The sequence below is a fragment of the Halyomorpha halys genome, unplaced genomic scaffold (genome assembly GCF_000696795.3).
Source record: "Halyomorpha halys isolate HHAL.00 unplaced genomic scaffold, Hhal_1.1 Scaffold999.1, whole genome shotgun sequence".
In the NCBI taxonomy this organism is placed as follows: Eukaryota; Metazoa; Arthropoda; class Insecta; order Hemiptera; family Pentatomidae; genus Halyomorpha; species Halyomorpha halys.
Genome location: NW_027106312.1, coordinates 334407 through 354746, shown reverse-complemented (window position 1 = coordinate 354746; position 20340 = coordinate 334407). Strand labels below are relative to the sequence as shown.

Sequence of the window (20340 nt, the reverse complement as noted above, 5' to 3'; positions counted from 1 at the left end):
AAAGAGGGTAACAGCAGCATCGTGGTCAGCCTCAGTCTGTAGATAGAGGGGAGTTTCTTTGGCTGAGTTGTTGGTGGTGAACCGTGTATATGATTATCGGTGGTGGAGGCCTGGGTTTGGGCTCTGTGGGCTCTTCAGCTCGTTTTCCCCTCTTCTCTTTTCTGAATATATCAAAGATAGTGTCGTCTGCAAAACTATTAGTCTTCTTATCGACTGTAGGTCGAGGTCGGAATCATTTCTTCCAGCTGTAAAATTGCCAGGTTTTGTCATCTTCCGGCCTCTTTGCCTCTCGTTGGATCTGTGGGCACTCTAAGACCATGGAGACGTGTGTACTTACAACTCCTATAACTTGATCCTGCCAGTGGTTGAACCAAAGATGGCTGCACTAAGTCGGCAATGGGCTGAGTAGTCTCAACTACCCCTTCCATTGAAGTAACTGAAGATTCATTCATTCTGATTGGTGGTGGTAGGGAATGCTGGGGGGGGGGGAAGCCACCTTCCACTGTATCTCTGACTAATTTTAACACTCTTGTCTCTATCTAAATAAACACTCTCTAGCTGGACCAAGGAAGGCACTGTATATTATATATTATACTATTAACCTGTGTGTCCAATTGGTCCAGGAGTCTCAGCAGGAGTTCAACTGGATTTAGCACCAGAACACAAGCAAGCACTGCAGTATTAATAGCAGGATGTACCGCTACAACACCATACACTAGGAAGTACCAGCTCAAAGGTTCAGAATGTCTTCACTCTTCAGCTTCTTATAACTACTACAACTACTTATACCTTTGAATCTACATTTTCAAGTTGAAGTAGTTGCATATAATAAGAAATTTGATCAATAAAAAACTTTGAAAATTATAAGAAATTAAAAACTTTTATCTGAAACCCGCCCTTCGTGGTAGCCTTATTTATCTTACTTTTCAAATAGAAACTTTTAGCGAGTATGTTGGTCAATGTCGACAAACGGGTCGGTTTTTCAATTTAAAACCGGTAAGTTTATTTTATTAAATTCTGTTATAGGGTCTATTAGGCATTTTTGAATTTTAGTGAGTATTTAGGATTGCTATATTATTTACATATCGCTGCTTTGCATTAATAGTGGCATGACAAAAGAGTTTTTTTTCATTTTGTATTTGATGTGCTACATAGATGGTACCGTAGACTGGGGTTACTGTGTGACAGCATTATTGGCTTTGGTACATAAGACCAGTAGAGAAATTGATATCATTCTATAGTACTATCACGTCCAATTCAAAATAAAATCAACACTTTTTTTTTGCTGCAATTAGAAGTTGATGGTACTAATTTTTTTTTTTAAGAACCCGCTTTGCTTAGAGCTAAATTAAACATTTACCATTTCGGTATTCCCTCTGGAGGGAGGTTAATTTTCATCAATTGTTGTTTAGAAAAACATGATTTTTACAAATTATAAATATTATGACAAACTATTGAAATCAGCGTAACAACTGGCTAACCACTTGTTACCTTCCGTTGAAAGTAGTGTGCGATGTCAATGGTTTTGTTGAGTATTATATGGCTTCTGTTTTGACTTTAGTAATCTCAACAATATGGATAAGCACAGGTTTGGAATAAATAACCCGACAAGTTCTATGTTCACCTTCAACCTGATTTTATGCATAAGATAATTTACGATGAATTACAGGTTTTCTTTGCTACTTCTTGAACCTGGAGAAGTATATTTTGAAGACTTCAGTGTACATCTTCAAGTAAAATCAGATAATCAAAACTCATCTGAAGTAGGTCGCTTGAAAATCTGTTCCAAATCACTTGTATTTGATCCTCAAGATCATTTAAAGCCCATCATCAAAATTTTGTTGAAAGAATGTAAAGAAATTAAACACCATGAAAGTAGCAAAACCAATAGGTATGTTAATTTCCTGTTCTCCTGGTTATTTTGTTTTGTTTTTTTAATTAATTGTTTTGGTTGAATCAGTGCTCCTCATAGGCCAGGGTATCTGACCATTGTGCAAGGCTATGTTCCTGATTTTCAAATAGGGTAAGTAGAGATTGATTCTATTACAGTAATAGGAATTATTTCATTATTTAGTACTGAAAACAATTTCACTGTTTGTAGATTTTTGTAAACTTTAATATTATTTATTAGCTTGAATTAATGTCTTCTTTTAATTATCTTATCATATCTAGTTTATCTTATCATCCTTTAACAGACCAGGTTAAGCATTTTTATGTCCTTTAATTAGCATTCTAATTTGTTTTATCAGGAATCTGAGGGTATAATTGTTGCTATAACATTGTAATATGGTACTTATTTATGGAAGAAGACCCCAGGCTGAATAATCATACTTCATGTTGCATTCTTAAAAAAATAAAACCGAATTGCTAATTATTTTTAAATCCTGCTAAAAACCTTTGGATAATTCCTAAGATCTTTTTAATATATGAGGTGAATCATCTGAATACTATATTTGGAAGAACTTATTTCTTAATTAAATAAATTCCACCAAGGAAACTTAATGGATGTCGGTAAATTTTATTTCCTTAAGAGTGTGTTAGTTGGTGACACTTGTTAAACCTTATACCCTTGTTAGGCAGGAAACATAGTTTATTATTGACATCCTTCAGTGCTGTGATTGTCTATTGTATAAGTGTTGTAATGTGTAGTTTCTCTAGAAGTTAGTTCAAGTGTTAGAATAACCCTAAACTTTCATTGTATTTGTGACAGCTGCATTGTATAAATCGTCTCCTATTTCTAGTGTTCTCTTGCTGCAGTACAGTTTGATTTAAGGAAGTTGTCAACAACACCTGACAAAACATTAAGTACCAAACTACCAAAACTTCCTTTTATAAAGGGGTTTAAGTTGGTCAAATCCTTCCTCCCATATAGTTTATGTAGTTATTCTCTGCCAACCTTCAACTAAGACACTCCCCTCTCCTTCAGTGTCCCTTAGGTTCCTTAACTTCCTTTTATAAAGGGGTTTAAGTCCGTCAAATTCTTCCTCTCATATAATTTATGTAGTTGTTCTCTGCCAACCTTCAACTAAGACACTCCCCTCTCCTTCAGTGTCCCTTAGGTTCATCTGTGTCTCCTACTCTTTTTTCTATAATGTAACTCTGTAGTGAATTAAAACAGTGGTTACCTGTCCAACAATTTTAATTTAAGAAGCAAATCTCAGGACTGACGAGTGAAAACTATCAGTAGTTCTTCATATAAATATTTTGTCCATCTCAGGTATATGTGGCAGCTTAGTAATTGGTATGAAATTTGTTCTGTATTCTTACCATTAGTTTCTTTTACTCAGTGATCAGATTTATTTCGAACTGATAAAATTCTTAAAGAGGTTGCTGGAGCAGTCTTAGTCTCAATGTTAAAATATTCTACTAACCAAACTTAAGGCCCATATCATAAATCTTGGTTTTTCCTATAATAAAGTCAAAGTTATAAAATAACTCAAATAACTTTTATATTAGAAGTATATCTTTACTGGGATATTACTCCAGGACCTTTTAAGGGTTGTTGTGTGCCATATCAATAAGATGCTTGAAACTCATGATTAGTAGATTTAGCAAAGTCCAATAATTTCAGTGAATTAATTACTTCATATTGTCTAGGTACTGCCTCTGCCCACTATACGATCCATACCAAATGCCATAAATCTCAAACTTGTGAACCTATCACTCCAGCAGATGATGTGATTAGCTGCTTTGTCCTTACTATGTTTGAATCTACACTTGCTGATCCTGTCAACTTACGGTTAAAGATATGTTTCTTGTGTTTTCAGTGACTTGTATCCCTTTGATTTTCTTTAACTTGATTCTATCTAGTTGAAGCAGCATTTTGCTTCTTTTTTTTCACATAGCGCTTCTAGAAAGAGCTTGGAATGTTGGTGTATTTTTGTGTTGCCCTTATTGTTTGGCTTTTTTGTAGTAAGCCACTTATACTATCATGTTCGCTCAACATAGGCTTATGTCTGTTGTTATTGGAACACATTCTGATTATTTTCTTGTCAACTTATTGGTTTCTTTATTACCTCTTATATCAGAGTGCCTTGGCATCTTGTCAAGCTTATGTATTTATGTAGGACTAGATTATTTAGAGCTCCATTACGATACTTCACCACTACTCTATTATGTTAGGTTAGTTATAACCTAGAGTGTTAACTCTAAAACATATACATGTAATGTTATACATTTTATCCTTATCTTCACTGGGCTGTTGGTGTATGATGTTACATGTTTACCCTTCAATCATTTATTTGAAAGAATATTGACAACAATAACTGATGGCTAGTATTTCAGATTGAAGTACAGAGATATATTTTTCTAGAGGAATAGATATTCCTCCTTAGAGACATTAGTTTGAGGGTAGCCCCTTCTACATTGTGCTCTTTCCCTTTCAATTTGAAAGGAAATTTTGCAGGTATGTCTCTTATTTCCCATGTCACACATTAAAGTTGAAAGAGAAAGGGCATGGGCAGGACATAGGAAGAAGCACGTCTCTAATGCATAGTTTGAATATAGCTCAACAAAATCGCATATTGGACCAAATGCATATTGATTGTTATATCATTTTTGGTTTAGTTTTTTATTTTATGCTCTTTAATGCATACCCCATATACACATGAGTGTTCTATTTATAATTTTAACCACATAACTGTGCTATTGGAATTTGTGATCCAAAGCTTATGATTTGAACATGGTTCAGGTTTGTTCTCCTTCGGAAGCCAGTGCTCCAGTCGCATTATTATTATTGTTAATTCTCTGTACACAACAATATATTTACTGTCTTTCACTTAAAGTTTCAAATAAATAGATAATTTATCAGAAAATTGTTTTGCAATATATTTTTTTCACATAACTTTACAGTATCAGGAAATATTTTTACAGTTTTTTGAGGAATTGTAAAATGGGAGCTACCTCCTTTACCTCCTCCTCAGACAAATATTAAAATTAATATTAGAGTATTGGTTTAATGTTTAATAATTGAAATGTTTTCTAAATATAGCATGTGTTAAAAAACTTTCACTGCTGTTATGTTGTTTAATGCTAGTTCTGGGTTTTTAATCTTGATGTGAAATTATTGTCTTAAACTGCTGTTCATTAAAATAGCATTGCCATAATATGAACATAAAATTATATTATATGTATTATTAGTATTTCTTGCTTCTTTACTGTGGCTTCCAATTGGTGGTCTGGTGACCAAAGATGGGCCATGAGTGATGCGGGAGGGTCCGGCAACATATTTTGTAGGAACTTAATGTTATGACTTTTTTTTGTTCACCTTTCCTGATGTTTGATTGTTAGTTGAAAGATTCCTGCAGGTAATTTCAAAATGCTCTTTTAAGCAACCTAATTTCCTGAAGGGGTCCTAAGTTGGAAGTTAGGGTTGGTCTGGCTCAATTTATGTCTTAATGGTCTGGAATTCTGAATTCAATAAAGTGGAATTCTGCTAGTTGGAAACTACTGCTGTATTGGTTAAGGATTATTTGCTCCATCCAGAGTATTATTAATAATTATTTGGTTTTATTAATAAATAATAATAATAATAATATTATTATTAACTGTTTAGAGATGAAACCAACACCAATGTGCTGGAAGTAATTTGCAATCAGTATGTAGAAATATTTGAAGGAAATATTTTAGCTCCATATAAGTTTAAAAACGTAAGTTAAAGTTTCAAATATCATTCTTATAGTGGGATCATAGAAGTAATTTGGTATCTATTTATGGAAAAATTTTTTTCAGAACGAAAGAACATTTCTTTTTTCATTGAATTATGCTAATATAAAAGACTGTTTACCTTTAGTGTGTCAACTTCATAGGGCTTCTACTTTACCTGCTGCAGAACAAAACCAAATGGTAAAAAAAAAAATATATATTTTTGGAACTTGTAGTAATGTTGTGGGTAAACCAATTTTTACCAGTTGTCTTAAATAGGTTGCTGCTATAGAACTATCTCGACAGTCTCTTGTAAAGTTTGATCCTTTATGGCTGCATGATGTGGATGAACGAATTGTTTTAGAAATGACTGGTCATAAAATTACTCCTTTAGTTATGAACCATGGACGAATTATCCTTTCAACATCTACATTATATTACCAACCATTCAACAAGATTGAACCAGTAATTAATTCTTGAGTAAACATTTGATTCCTTTATTTATGTTGTTGAATGTAGTTTTAGGTATATAAGCCATAAAATTTAAATCAAAATATTAATATATTTCGAAATTTTCAGTACCATATTTTGAAAATTAATCTGAAGGACATAAAGAATATAATCAAACGTAGATTTCTTTTGCAGCATGTGGTAATAATTCATGATTGATAAATTGAAGATTTTAGTAAATCCTCATTTTCTTTAAGTTAACTTAATTTCTCATTTGCGAGGGTCTAGAGCTTCAATGTGGAGAAAATCATCTATACCTTTCATTGAAGAATAGATCGAAACGTGATGAATTGTATGAAGCCCTTCTCGCTCAGCCTTCATTGCATTTAGATGATTCACAACAGGAAATAATGGCACTTCATTGGGTTAATGGTTCTATTTCAAATTATGATTACCTTCTATATCTGAACAGGTATATTAAAGACAATATTTAATAGTGGTATCATTAAATTAGTTAGTTTTATCAAAAATGATTTTAGCCAAGCTGATAGGACATTTAATGATTTAACTCAGTATCCTGTTTTTCCATGGGTTGTTTCTGACTATACTTCTCCTGAATTAGATCTGGATAATCCAAGATCATTTCGTGATTTGACAAAACCCATTGGAGCCCTTAACCTTGAAAGATTTCACAAATTAAAGGTATGATTTATAAATTTTACATGTCAATATGTAATAACTTTTACTATCATCACAAAAGTTTTTATATGTGAGTGAAACTTAGATTTTATGATATCACTTATAGTTTTTTTTTTTTACTACTGTATACTTGATGAAGGTGTCATCCTTGTCTGTAAATATCATGAAGAAGAAATGGTTGGGGGTTTGGCTAAAAGAGAAAACATGGCTAGTGTAAAATACAATTTTAGTCAAGTTAATAGGAAATTTAATGGTTTAACTCAGCATCCTCTTTTATTTAACTCTTGCCAGGAAATCTTGGACTAAGTTGGTGATTTTGTATGGTTGGAAGTAAACAGTTAATTTTGTGAGAGTTGGGAAAGTTGTCATTAATTCTGAATTTTTATGTCTTGTTTCAATTTTCATCAACCGTTGAATAGCTAATTTTGGCAGTTAAGAGAATGAAAGATACTTCTTGTTAAAGAGTTAAGTGGTACAAAAACCGATATTATTGATTTGCCATATCTCTCAATAAGGAATGCACTTTTTTTTTCCCTTCCCATATTTCGGTGTTATTCATTATAAATTTTATTATATCATTGATTTTTAGCTTAAACTTCATTATATAAGCATAATTAAAATTTTATAACAGACATTCTCAGATAGTCGGAAGTTGGATCAAGTTCAAAAAGCCTAAGGAAATTTTAGGCCCTTGTATTAGTTTTACTGCTAAATTTTGTTACAAAACTTGATTTTAAATGCAGAATTTTATTAAAACCACACTAATATGTTATCTCTATACGATCACATCAGTATATTTTTTTGATTAAAATTGAATTATGTTTCCATATTATGATTTCTGTTTACATTACATTTACCACCTATATTTTTTATTGTTATGTTGAAAATTTGTAAAATAAAATGAATTTTGTTTTTTTCATCATGTACCTTTTAATATAAAAAAATAAGTTATATCTCTAAAAAAAAAAAAAAAAAAAATTAACTAATAGAAAATAAGTAGAATCAAAGGTCTCTTTAAATTCTCAATACTTTTGACATACATTTTACATGCTATTAAAGTTTTGCCTCCTTTTAGTGTACTACCATTGTAGTGGTATTATTCAGTAAATTTTCATTGAAACTTCCTTCCGATATACATGAAGAGAGTGACTATGGATCAAAATTAATTAGATATTGGTAATTTTGTTTTCCTAGTTAGCACTTTATTGACATTAACACTGATTATGCTACTATCAATTATGCCAAAGAGGAGAGAGATAGTCTAGTTTTTAGATGTTGTCTAACAGAGGTATCTATTTATGCTGGACGAATCTGTTTTGTATCTAGACTTCAAAATCGAGAACTCTATTGAATTATAATTATGTGAACGATGGTTTGACAGTCTCCTTTCATTCTGCTCAAACCTAAAAAAAAATTAGTACCTTATATTTACCAAGGATAAATACCTTAAAAGGTGGGTAGCGTGCTAAATACTGTCATCTAAGAACCCCTGAGGGACCTCTACCATTGTCTTCCATCTGTACTCTTCATGTGATGTTGTGGAACTTATTAATTTTGATATTTTTGTATATTATCCAAAGATTAATTGTAATTTTTGGTTCACATTGAACTAATGGAACTTGGTGTGAAGGGTATGTTAAAAAAATTGTGCTGTAGAAGTAGAAAACTGTACAGTTTCACACAAATAAAATTTTATAGGTGAAAGAGTTTACAAACTCTTACATCTCTAATTCTTCACAGTAACCTAGTAAAAAAAAACAAAAAAAACATTTGATTCCATTATATTAGAGACTCCTTCATTCTTTTTGGTTAAACTAATCTGATTTAATCAGAGTTAACGGGTCAATTGTATATTGCATAATTTTTATTTGAGGAATAAAGAGCTATTTATTATTAATTTTAAATCTAGTAATTAGCCAAAGGAGTTTTCCTGGATAAATGAGCTTCGAATCCAGAATTTAATAAACTGCTTAAAATAGTTACTCATCGGTTAACCATGCAAGAAATTTGGATAAAAACTACCAAGATCACACTCCTTTTGGCTACACATTCATTGACATTTGACACTCAGTTATGAATTTCTGCTTCATATTTTTAAAGTCTAGACTCATATTTTCTACTAATGGTTCACTGCTTACTGCTGATAAAAGTATTTTTTATGTACACAATTACTTTTATGAAAACCTTGTGTTTTATTTATTTTTAAAAATGGGATTGAAGTTATGTTAAATCTAACAACTGTTGGGACATTCGTACTTAATAAATCAAATTTTTCCAGGAAAGATATGAAGAAATGCCAGAACCTAAATTTCTCTATGGTTCTCATTATTCAGCTCCTGGTTTTGTTCTATTTTATCTTGTTAGGAAATATCCTCATTATATGTTATGTCTGCAGAATGGACGATTTGATCACCCTGATCGAATGTTTAACAGGTATATTATAGTTTTTTTTTTTTTAATTTTTACCCAATTATTAAGTATTTGGTCCATTGCTGTCATCAAAACAAAAAAAAATTGAAGAGAATATATTTTAACATTCACTTTCCTATGTATAACATATATATGCTGTATAGCAATGGAAAGTATTTGCTTACATATAAACAAATTAAAAAGCAATTTGAAAGAGAAATGTCCTTATATATGTTGTAATAATGAGACTTAACAAATGTGAATGTTGGATGCTAATAGAACAAACTATTTCAGCATGCATACCTCCACTGAACCCCACCAAACTACAAATATTCATTGAAACCTCCCAATACAACCCTCCATCTAATCTATGTTTCTGTTGACTCCTTGTAGGTTTTCCTCCCAAACAAAAACTTGTATATATGTATAAATAGTTAATATTTTTTTTTTAGTGTAAGTGATGTTTGGAGAAATGTTCAGACAAATATGTCAGATTTCAAGGAACTAGTCCCTGAGTTTTATGATACTTCTTCCGGAGGAGATTTTCTTGACAATCTAAAAGGAATTCAGTTTGGTTACAGGTGTGATGGTACAAAAGTGAATAATGTTCAACTTCCCCCTTGGGCCTCTGGTTAGTATGAAAATTAATTTATTTTCCTAATATCTAATAAACAAATCATTAAAATTATATTCTGCTCTCATGTTCCCATAAATATTTAAAATAGAAAATTTTAAATGGTTCCTTTTGTAAGAACAGAATACATTTACTTTATGTAAAGAGTACTTATATTCCAGAGCAAGTTTCCCCTTTATGTCCAGGTAATTGATATCCATTTATAATGAAAAGATTTTAAATTATGAATGTGTCAATTCGCAATTTTTTATTTTAAGATTATTATTTTCTTACAAATAATCATTAACTTATAATTAAAATTTGTTTATACAGATAGAGAAGATTTTGTTCTGAAACTGAGAGAAGCTCTTGAGTCGGATTATGTTTCTTCAAATTTACATCATTGGATCGATCTCATCTTTGGTTATAAACAACGGGGAGACGAAGCAGAAAAAGCAAATAATGGTATAAATTGTTTAAATATTTGATATTTTATCATTCTTGTCAATTAATTTTCTTTTTCTGTTGTAGTATTTTATTACCTTTGTTACGAAGGATCTGTTGATCTTGAAAATATTAAAGACTGGAATGAGAGACATTCAAAAGAAGTTCAGATAATGGAATTTGGCCAAGTTCCAAGACAAATTTTTACTCATCCGCACCCAGCAAAAGTCATTCATAATATACCACAGTCATTAACTGTGCCTCATGGTTAGTATTTATTTCTATTATCAATAACAGGAGATTATTCAAACTACATGGCCTCGAAAAACTTTACTATATCTTTGACTGAGTGTTTACTAATAAGTTTTAGGCGTTGTGGTCAAATATGATTTTTTCTATCTGAAAATTGTTGCCTAATGAACCTTACTATGTTTGTAACTAGGCTATATATTTTTTATTTGTATTTAAATGTTTGTACATCGATTTCTTATTGGCAAGTTTCTAGGAAATAAATTATGAATACAAGTAATAATAAAATAGTTGATCTAATGAACAAATAAATTTCTTAATTTACTTGTTCTTTGAATTATTGATAATTTTGGTTAAAAATGTAATAAATAAATTTTAAAATAATTAATGTACATATATATGTGCAGTGAAACCTCTCTACAATCTGATAATTTATCCGTTGCAGAGTGGTGTCTGTAGAGGAGTATTAATAGTGCTTAGTAATAAATGAACATATATATGCTCATATTAAAACAAGTGTATTAAAACAATTTTTTATTCCATTTATACATAAAGTATTTTTAGAATTTAAAATATATAAATATTATTAAATAAAAAAATAAGAGTATTTCTTTAAAACTGCCAACAGGCGAGAAGGACAAAATATAAATACTTCATGGAAAATTTGATAATCCAATTCAAAAGCCCCTTTACAATCCAATCTTCAGAACTAATCTCTTATTAGATCAGAAACAGTACATAGAAAAATAAAAAGGATTTAAAAAATTAAGTATAAAATGAAAAGGAATAAATGGAGGAGATGGTGGGTGAAGGGGATGCTGTCACCAAAAAAACACAAATAAACAAAAATTATTTATTCATGTTGACGTTAAAAATAAATAATTTTTGTTTATTTGTGTTTTTTTTTGCTGACCGCACCCCCTGATCATCATCTTCTCTTCTTATTAATCTATGGTCAACTATCTACACTTCATTATGTAAAAAAAAATCAAATACTACAAGATATATATCTGTAGAATCAAATTGATCGAAGGCAGTGAAGTTTACACCTAAATGGTTTAAGTTTGAAAATGTAGTATTTGTAATGAGTAATGTGATTATGAAGCTGAAAAATACTAGGAAAATAAGGGACACATACTCACCAGCACTTTTAAAGTCAGATTACATTACTGTAGTACTTATATACTTGTAAATGACACTGAAAATATTAATATTCGTAGGTTATTAATTTATTTTGCCCAATACTGCAAACTAATAAACTCAAAACACACTTTAGACTTTAGCAGCACAACTCACTTATAGTTAATTAGTTTATTTCACTTACTTAAGTGTAGGTTTATTTCTGAATAAGTTAATTAGAATTACATCAAAATTCACTTTATTTAAATGAAAAGTTTCTTGAGTGTCATTAGGAGATAGATTATTTAAATATACATACCTTTTATGTCAAAACATAAAACCATACTTATGCTTTTCTTAATTTTTAATATTTTTTAAGTGTCTGTTCAGAAGGGTACATATGATGATATTTTGACCCTCTCCACCCGAAATAGGGATGTCCGTTGCAAAGATTAAATTCTTATTTTTCCAGGCCAGTGTATTTAAAAAATTGTCTAATGAGAGAAGTCCATTGGAAAGAAGTGTCAGTGTCTATTAGTATAGATTGTCACTGTGTGCATGTATCAATTGATATGACATAATGGTTGACTTTATTTTCAGTTAAGTGGAAAAATATTGATAATATCGAAGTTCGTGAGGAATTGCTGTGTCATAAAGAAGGAATAACAAGCGTATGCCTATCTAATGATGCAAGGCTTGTTGCTTCAGTTGGCAGAGATGGGATTCTTAAGATCCATAACTGTCTTGCTGGAACTCGTGAAAGGAGTGTATCTCTTGGAAATCTTCCTTTGTCATCTGTCTGTCTTCTTCCAGAATCATCTACTGCAATTGCTGCTAGTTTTGATTCTACCCTGTAATTATTTATTTGTTCTTATGTATTGTATCTGATATTATATATTAATTATATGACAATGCTAATTAATAATTTTCTTTAATACTAACATTTTTATTATTGTTCACAACTTGAGTACTTTTGTATAAATTTACTATTTAGTACTTTGTCTACTAAGGTCACCAGCTTAGACGAGCTGCTAGATTAAATGATCAAGTCCCAGCTCCTCTGTTTCCTGATTTAAATTACAAAAAGATGGTTTATACGAAAGTTGACTTTTAATGCTAGGTTCTGGGATAACAGAACTTAAGAACTTCAATTGAGTCCATGTTTTTGGCACAAATCTAACATATTCTATCTGTCAATGATCTCAGGTATCAACTAAAATTTAGTTGCAAAAATCATCATAGATAATTCATTTCAGTTATTTTTTAACCATTGGACCATATTACATGAAATAGGACTCAAGTCATTAATTTCACCTAGAATGGTGAAGAGTGATCTGATTATAGTGTGACAGTGATTGGTTCCAAGTTTTTGTGGAAAATAATTCTCATACTGCGACATCATGAAGAGGGGATATATTATCATTTAATTTGTTCACATGTATCTTGAGATGTTATAGAATTTTCCTATTAAAAATTTGGTGCGATGTGCACATTACACAACTTTATCTTATTACTTTCACCTGTTTACATAAATTACCATCCTACTCTGGGTTAAAATGAATGCTTGCTTGTTTCAATAACCAATTTCTTTATTATTCATAATGGAATGGGAATTATTCCCCTTACTATATTTCCATATATAGGTAAATGAAAGTATAAAACTGACTATTGTCATTACAACCCTTGACAAAAACAAAAATATTTATTTATGCTTTTTCAACCTTCTCCTTTACCTTCTATGACTTGGTATGTTAGATATTAGTTTTTCTAAATCTTTAGCTTTAGCTGATGATATATGAGGCATGTCCAGAAAGTAAGAGTACTGTTAGGCTATATTGCTATGCGAATTTTATTTTTCAAGTTAATTAAAAGTTGCCAATGCTGAGGGCACTGCTGGTTAGTTAGTGTATTTTAAAACTTTATATTATATCCCTAGCACATACCTACTTCAAATGTATAATTTCAGTTTCATAATTTTTTTTTTCCATTTTTGAGCTAGACTTTTTAAATACACATACACACTCACAAATCATTTTGTGAGAGTTGGTTATTTGGACAACCTTAAAATGTGTATTTTCATTGATAACTGAGATTCAAAATTTTTCACATTTTCAGTACTTCCCCAGACTGTTCTTGCAACTATTGGCTTACTTTGTTGAAATAAGGGTAAATTTTGTTTCATTATCAATTTTTCCTCCTGCACACTACTTTCAGTGATGATGAAATTGTTACATTAAACCTAGTATATATAAGTGTTTAGATGGATCAGGTTTATTGAAATAAGTAACATTTTGACCTCAAATGATTATTATTAATGTATATGATTTAGCAAATATGATAAGACTTAGGAATATCCTAAAAAATATTTCTCATTTTCAGAATAGTTTATGATATTGAGTGTGGTAGAGTGGTTGATCAAGTGAGGGGCCATGAAGATGCTGTCTCTTGCCTTTGTTGGGCCCCTAGCTTGAAGCTTCTGTTGTCTGGTTCTTGGGACTGTTGTGTACGAGCATGGAAAGTAAAGCTTCCTTATGTTCCTCTTAAACCAGCTTCTTCCCTGATAGCTCAGCTTGACCATGATGATAAAATAACTGCCTTGGCTGTTAACAGGTAATTGAAGATGCAATAGGGTACTGCTTATCTGAAGCAGATTGGACGGGACCCTGTCTTTAATAAACAGAATTTTCTATAAAATTTAAATGATAAATATTTGGTTTTTGTTGTTTCCTCATAAATAAACCATTTGCTTTAGCTTAATCGTATTTTATTTTATTAAAAGCCTCATTCTAAGTTTCATTTTTTTTTAATGTGCTTCTTTTGTCTGAACTGTTGACTGTTTTGGAACAAATATCTTCAAATTTTTTTCAATCAGGAACAGTTTGTTTTCTAACTCATAAATTATTTGCAGTTTTAGTTAGTGATTTTTCTATATAAAATCAATATAATACTAAACTTACTTATCAAATTTACTACTCCATTGCCATGTTATTTTCTTCTGTTCAGAATAAATGAATATGATAGTAGTTGGTGTCTTGTTTAGCTGTGGAAGTGATATGTACTATATTTTATCTGCATATACATGATCTTATGTTTTTTTTAATCTTTATACATTAGTTGGTTAAACATTAACAGTTTAGCTTAGAACGAGTTAGCTATTGATAAAATAAATGTAACTGATTTGTATACCATATCTTAAAATTCTAACAATTAAAATATTTAGTTAGTTATTTCATTTATCTTTCACCAGGTCAGATACATTATTAGCAACTGGAACATCTGAAGGAGAAGTATTTCTTTGGTCCCTTAATTCCTTCTCCATTGTCAAAAACCTGCCTGGTAAGTAATAACCTTAATTTTTGAATAAGCCAACAAAATTTCAAATTAATTAGTTTTATGATTATAAAAAATTTTATATTTTTTATAAGGTCATAAAGAGAGTGTCAGTTGTTTGGAATTTAGTCCTGATAGCACCAAACTTGTTTCCTGCAGTGATGATCAAAGCCTCAAAGTATTTGATCTTTGCACAGGCACAACCGTTTTTAGTAAATGTCACATTGAAAAACTCAAGTAAGTATCATTCTATCATACAAAAATATTTACTTTTCTAAAATCCAGAATTCAGTGTACTCATATTGTAAATATTTTCATATAGTCTGAATCATTCTTTTATTGTTATTAGAAAAAAATTGCATTTAAAATGATACATCTTGTTAAGCTATACAAATAATATCATTATACGGGTCATATGGTTCATTCTCAAATCACATCCAATTTTCATGATAAAATTTCAATAATTTTGACCACATTTAAAATATAATTTTCTTATTTTCTACACTTGTTATTGATACTCAACTGTTTATCTTAATAAGTGGTCAAAATCAAAAGTTTTTTTTCTGTAGAAAATTAAAATTTTTAGAATTGTGGTTATGACATCAGCTTTGGTTGTGGTACCTAACCAGCTTGAATTTAATAACTTTTTTCAAAAGCTAGAGAATTTAGTGTGTTCACTGAGTTGAAATAGTTGAAAAATAAAAAAAGTTCCATTTTCTGAATTAACATTTATTCAAAATTAACACTTTATAAACAAATTAAAAAAAGTCTAATGTGAAGTATTGCCTCAAAAGTATATATTGCTGGTCTGGAAGAATAATGATGCAACTGTAAATTAGTATAATTGAGTTTATTGTTGGTGAGCTCAAAAATGCATATATTAGATGTTTGTAAGTATAAGTAATTGTATTTAAAAATTCGCCAAGGGAGGAATTTTGTTAGTACAATTATATCGATTTAGAAACATCTAGTAAATCAATTTTAACAGTTGCATCATTATTCTTCCGGAGTAGCAATATGTTCTTAGTAGCACACATATTAATGTGTTTCAGATGCTTGGCATGGGATGGAACAACACTTCTAGTTGGTGGAGCACAGGGTAGTTTATACTTGTGGGATTTAATTAATGTTATACTTGTAAAACAGTTTGAAGCTCACCAAGGTAAGATATAAATGTTTTATCAAAATAATTGTGTAGTTATTGTATTGTTTTAATGACTTTATTTGTTGATAATATTTTATAATTTTCTAACTGGAATACCACCTTCATTAACAAAATTATACAGGTTGTCCAGAAAGGGGGAGTGTTCTTAAATTAATTAAATAATAAAACAATATCTCGAAAAAAAAAAGTATTGTTTAAATAAATAGCATACAGAAATGACTGAAATATATTTTTCTTTAAATTACAAAGAAATGTGTGGGCAATGTGGTGGAGGGTTGTCATTACAATAGAGCCTGGTTCTTGGGATTTTAGTAGAAATGAAATCCTTTTTCTCATTTCTTGGTCCAGAAAGCGCACTGTTGACCAGTAGAAAATAAATCATAAATTGTAATAAAGGGGGGTAGCATTCCTACACTTTTTTTTTTAATTTCACTATTTAGGCAATATTATTTTTAGTAAATGATTTTTCATTATGTCTACATTATTAATAAATAAATTATTTGCCTTTGTGATCTTTGTTATTTTATTTATTTATAACACCCATCCTTTCTGAACATCCTGTATATTATTGGTTTATGTAATGATTATCTTACTCCCTGGCAGATCATTTGCAATGAATTAAAGCTTATAAGAAGAAGAATAAAAATGTATTTTGTGATTCAGGAAATTATTTAAGCACTTAAATGGCATCTACTTGGATAATTTTTTCACTAATGCAAAAATTTGAACTTCCTTATTTTTTTCCCATGAAAAATGGATATTAGCTTAAAAAGTGAAATATATTAGGAAAAATGTTTGTAAAGAAATATTGTGACCTGCTAAAGAGGATAAAGAGATTCCACACTATAAAAGGTCAAATTCCCTTTAACAGTTCAAATTAATGTAATGTTCAATTTTATTACAAATTAAAAACATGGTGTTACTTTTAATTGGTTAGTCTTATAGAAATTGTGAAGAAGCTATTCAGACTTACTTGGGAAACTTCTTTATGTATGTGATTATAATTTTGTTAGTCATGGGCCTGCATACCTATTTTTGGTTCTAGAATATTATTCACTGAGTATATCGTCCCAGAGTTTTTCTATTCAATACTAATAGTTTACTGCCAAGTTTCTCATTTTCTTTGTAAACAATTTTATATTGTTTTTTACAATTTAATTGCTGAATGGTTTTTGTTATTCTTGTTTTAAGGTGCTGTATTATCGATTACTGCTGCTGATGATGGAAGTGTCATTGTAACTGGTGGTGAAGATAGAAAAGTTAAAATTTGGAGATAACAGATATTAAAGATGCTGTGTTATATTATTGATGGCTGTTTTAAGAGATAGATTGGTCTTTAAAAGTTATTTATTATATGTAATGTTAACTAATTTTTATATGAAAAATATAATTTATGTATATTTATCATTAATGAATGTTTTGTTTTATCCCTGTTCAAAGTATTCTTGCAGATACTGATATGGGTATAGTTGAAAAATCATCTTGTAGTGATAATCTATAGTTCATAATGTGTCTAATACAGTCCATTTATTAATCTCTATTATTCATATGCTGGTTTAATAAATGGCCCATATGCTTACATTATTTCTAGGATTAGTAAATTTAATATATTAGGCTGCTAATTTTGATGATTGCAATTTGAAAACATTAATCATGGCAAAATCAAACTTTATTACATAAGGAAAATAAGGTACCAAATTAGTAGGATTAAAACCATTTGATTATGGTCTTGATGATTAAACCCAAAATTGGCAAACAGTGGGTCACACATGGCTCTTTCAAAATATTGTTATACATATCATATACTGTATTATGCATTTCTACTTATTCAAGAAGTTAATTCCTTTAATAAAAATTAGTTCTTTATGCCATTAATATAGGAAATCTTTTTTAAGTTTTCATCATTTTAAAGCTTATCATTTATGACAAATGTGGAATTTTTCTAAAAAGCAATTTTAACAATGACTGAATGTTATGTTGAATACAAATTCAAGATATTCGACAAGTAAATAAACTATAGTTTATTATAGATTCTTTTCTTAGAAGCAAAGCCAGCAAATTTTAGATTTCATCTGTTCAGAATTGAAATAGCAGGTTTTTAAATGCATTTTCTAGACTTGGCTGAGGTTTATGGAAATAAAGCTTTATGGTTGTTGCTAATGTAACTGAGAATTTCGAAAGAGAAAAATGCACTTAGATTTTAAATATGATGCTAACTGCTATCAAAACATTACAACAAAGATTATCTTTAGTACCTGCTTGCCAGATTCCAACTTATTCTTGAAAAAATTTGGATTTGGTGTTCTTAGTATCTTTGGCTTGATGTAAATTTGTGATAAAACGTTCTCTGAAAAGAATAGACAAAAAAAAGAACAAACAATACAAATGAAAATTCTGTAGTCTGAGGGATAGCTCACTATAAATTAGTCTTTTTCGACATTTAAATTTATACTGATAAAAGGTTGTATTTTGACAAACTATTATGGTAACACTTGGAATGAATTTGAGGTATTTCACTTTTACAAAAGTATGTGTATCAGTAAATAGACAACACTAATAATTAAATCTTATAGGAAAATATAATGTGGACTACACATTTATTTGAGTGGCCTTCATTCATTAATTTATTTTTAACATATATAATATATTCCTAATGCAATTTATATAATAAACATATAATGTATTATAATTTCTCTTGAAAAATATGTATTTAATCCTAGTTTAGAAAACAGTTTTGTGAATATAACTGCTTCCAAAGCATGATGATTCAACACTCCATTCTTCTAGTAAAATCTTTTTAAAACTTAATACATCCATAGTTAATACCAAATTTTGGACAACACATAAAAAAAAAAAAAAAATTCTCTTTAACCACATCTAAAAGAAGAAAAATTTGAATACAATACAAAAATTACAAGTTATTTCTTTATAACAATTTTTTTCTGAACAATTTCATTGACAGAATCAGGGTTCAGCAGTTCACAACCTCACATACATTAATCATTCAATAAGCTTAAAAGTACAACAATTTTTTTTCTATTATGAAAGGTGAATATTTTATATGATAGTAGTTTATATGATTTAACCCTCATTAACTCACTGCCGGCAGGATTTATCGCCTTTTGCATCTTCATGCTTCATACATAACCTATGTTGAAATAAATTATTCAAATAACAAAACGATGTATTTTATTTAAATAAAGTAATTATATAATGAATCATGTTCATAAACGTAAGTATTAATACTAATTTTAAAACTACATCAATATAGGAGTTTAAACTTCAACTAGGAAATTTTTTTAAAAGTAGATTTGCTTGTTTGTGTGACAGTTGCTTTTCTCCTGGTACCAGTAACCCTTTTTTTTCTAGCTGCTGTTTCTGAGCTAATTGCTCTTTATGAGTTGTATAACAGTTCTGAAATGATGATATTTCTTTTGCACAGGGACTTTGTTTAAAGTCATGTTTTTTAAGGCAAGCAAACATAACTGACATCTCTTGAACGCATGCACCTGAACTGGATTTATCTCCCTTTCCAGACACCATGTTTCTTAATTTAAGGGGTAAAACTTCTTCAAAAGGAACCAATTTAGGATTGGCATATGATCCTCTTGGGATATATCCTGAAGTTAGTTTTCCAATTTTCCGCATACTTTTAAAAAGACCTACACAAGCTAGATAACACTTTAATACTATATGCCAAATACAGGCAATAAAAAAAAATTTTTTGTTTACTTTACAATTAAAGTAGTAAAATTTATTGAAAATCCTAAGCACACTATCTACAAATAAAACTTTTCCTAATGAAACCTTTATTTGCTATCTAAAGGGTAGGTTAACCAATACCTCAATATAGAAGAGAGATAAAAACCTGTCCTTCTCTGTGACAAGGTTATAATTTAGTCAAAGGAGCCTCTTAGAAAAACTCACAGGTATTTATTGTTTGCGTAAGTATTAAAGTAAATTTATTTTAAATTATAATAAGTAATAAATACCACATAGTAAAAATTGGTTACTTTCATTCGTAATGAAGATGATAACTGTGGCCTAATGCAACCCTGTTCGCCAAGACTGATGTAACTCCTCACTGGAGTACCAGAAGTTACTTAAGATGTGTTTTGAATTGAGTAGATATAAATCAAAATCACAGAGTAGAACCTTTGGAAAGGTTTTTATTCATTTAAATGTAGACATAAACATTAGAACACAAATGAGAGGAAAA

General features: G+C 29.9%; 2 protein-coding genes across 2 annotated transcripts; one reads left to right on the top strand and one right to left on the bottom strand.

The window, feature by feature from the left end:
- The first annotated feature begins 1461 nt into the window (after positions 1–1461).
- LOC106687695 (protein FAN) lies at positions 1462–17532 on the top strand. Its single transcript, XM_014431716.3, has 19 exons — positions 1462–1588; positions 1670–1891; positions 1961–2023; positions 5555–5648; positions 5731–5844; positions 5923–6108; positions 6223–6294; positions 6375–6565; positions 6633–6795; positions 9071–9225; positions 9654–9832; positions 10148–10279; positions 10346–10525; positions 12227–12479; positions 14006–14236; positions 14874–14962; positions 15052–15193; positions 16009–16118; positions 17313–17532. Exons 1-19 carry the CDS (start codon positions 1575–1577, stop codon positions 17396–17398), a joined length of 2676 nt encoding a protein of 891 aa, XP_014287202.1. The 5' UTR covers positions 1462–1574; the 3' UTR covers positions 17399–17532.
- A 1761-nt stretch (positions 17533–19293) lies between these two features.
- On the bottom strand, positions 19294–19966 carry LOC106687684 (small ribosomal subunit protein mS37). The gene has a single exon (XM_014431700.3). It carries the CDS (start codon positions 19767–19769, stop codon positions 19404–19406), a length of 366 nt encoding a protein of 121 aa, XP_014287186.1. The 5' UTR covers positions 19770–19966; the 3' UTR covers positions 19294–19403.
- Between the last annotated feature and the right edge of the window lie 374 nt (positions 19967–20340).

Bases quoted from the DNA above. Each gene is read 5' to 3' on its own strand.
- LOC106687695 (XM_014431716.3), top strand. The intron at 5,845-5,922 runs GTAAAAAAAAAA...TGTCTTAAATAG, and splicing joins CTGCAGAACAAAACCAAATG to GTTGCTGCTATAGAACTATC. The intron at 10,526-12,226 runs GTTAGTATTTAT...CTTTATTTTCAG, and splicing joins GTCATTAACTGTGCCTCATG to TTAAGTGGAAAAATATTGAT.
- LOC106687684 (XM_014431700.3), bottom strand. From the start codon at position 19,769: ATGCGGAAAATTGGAAAACTAACTTCAGGATATATCCCAAGAGGATCA.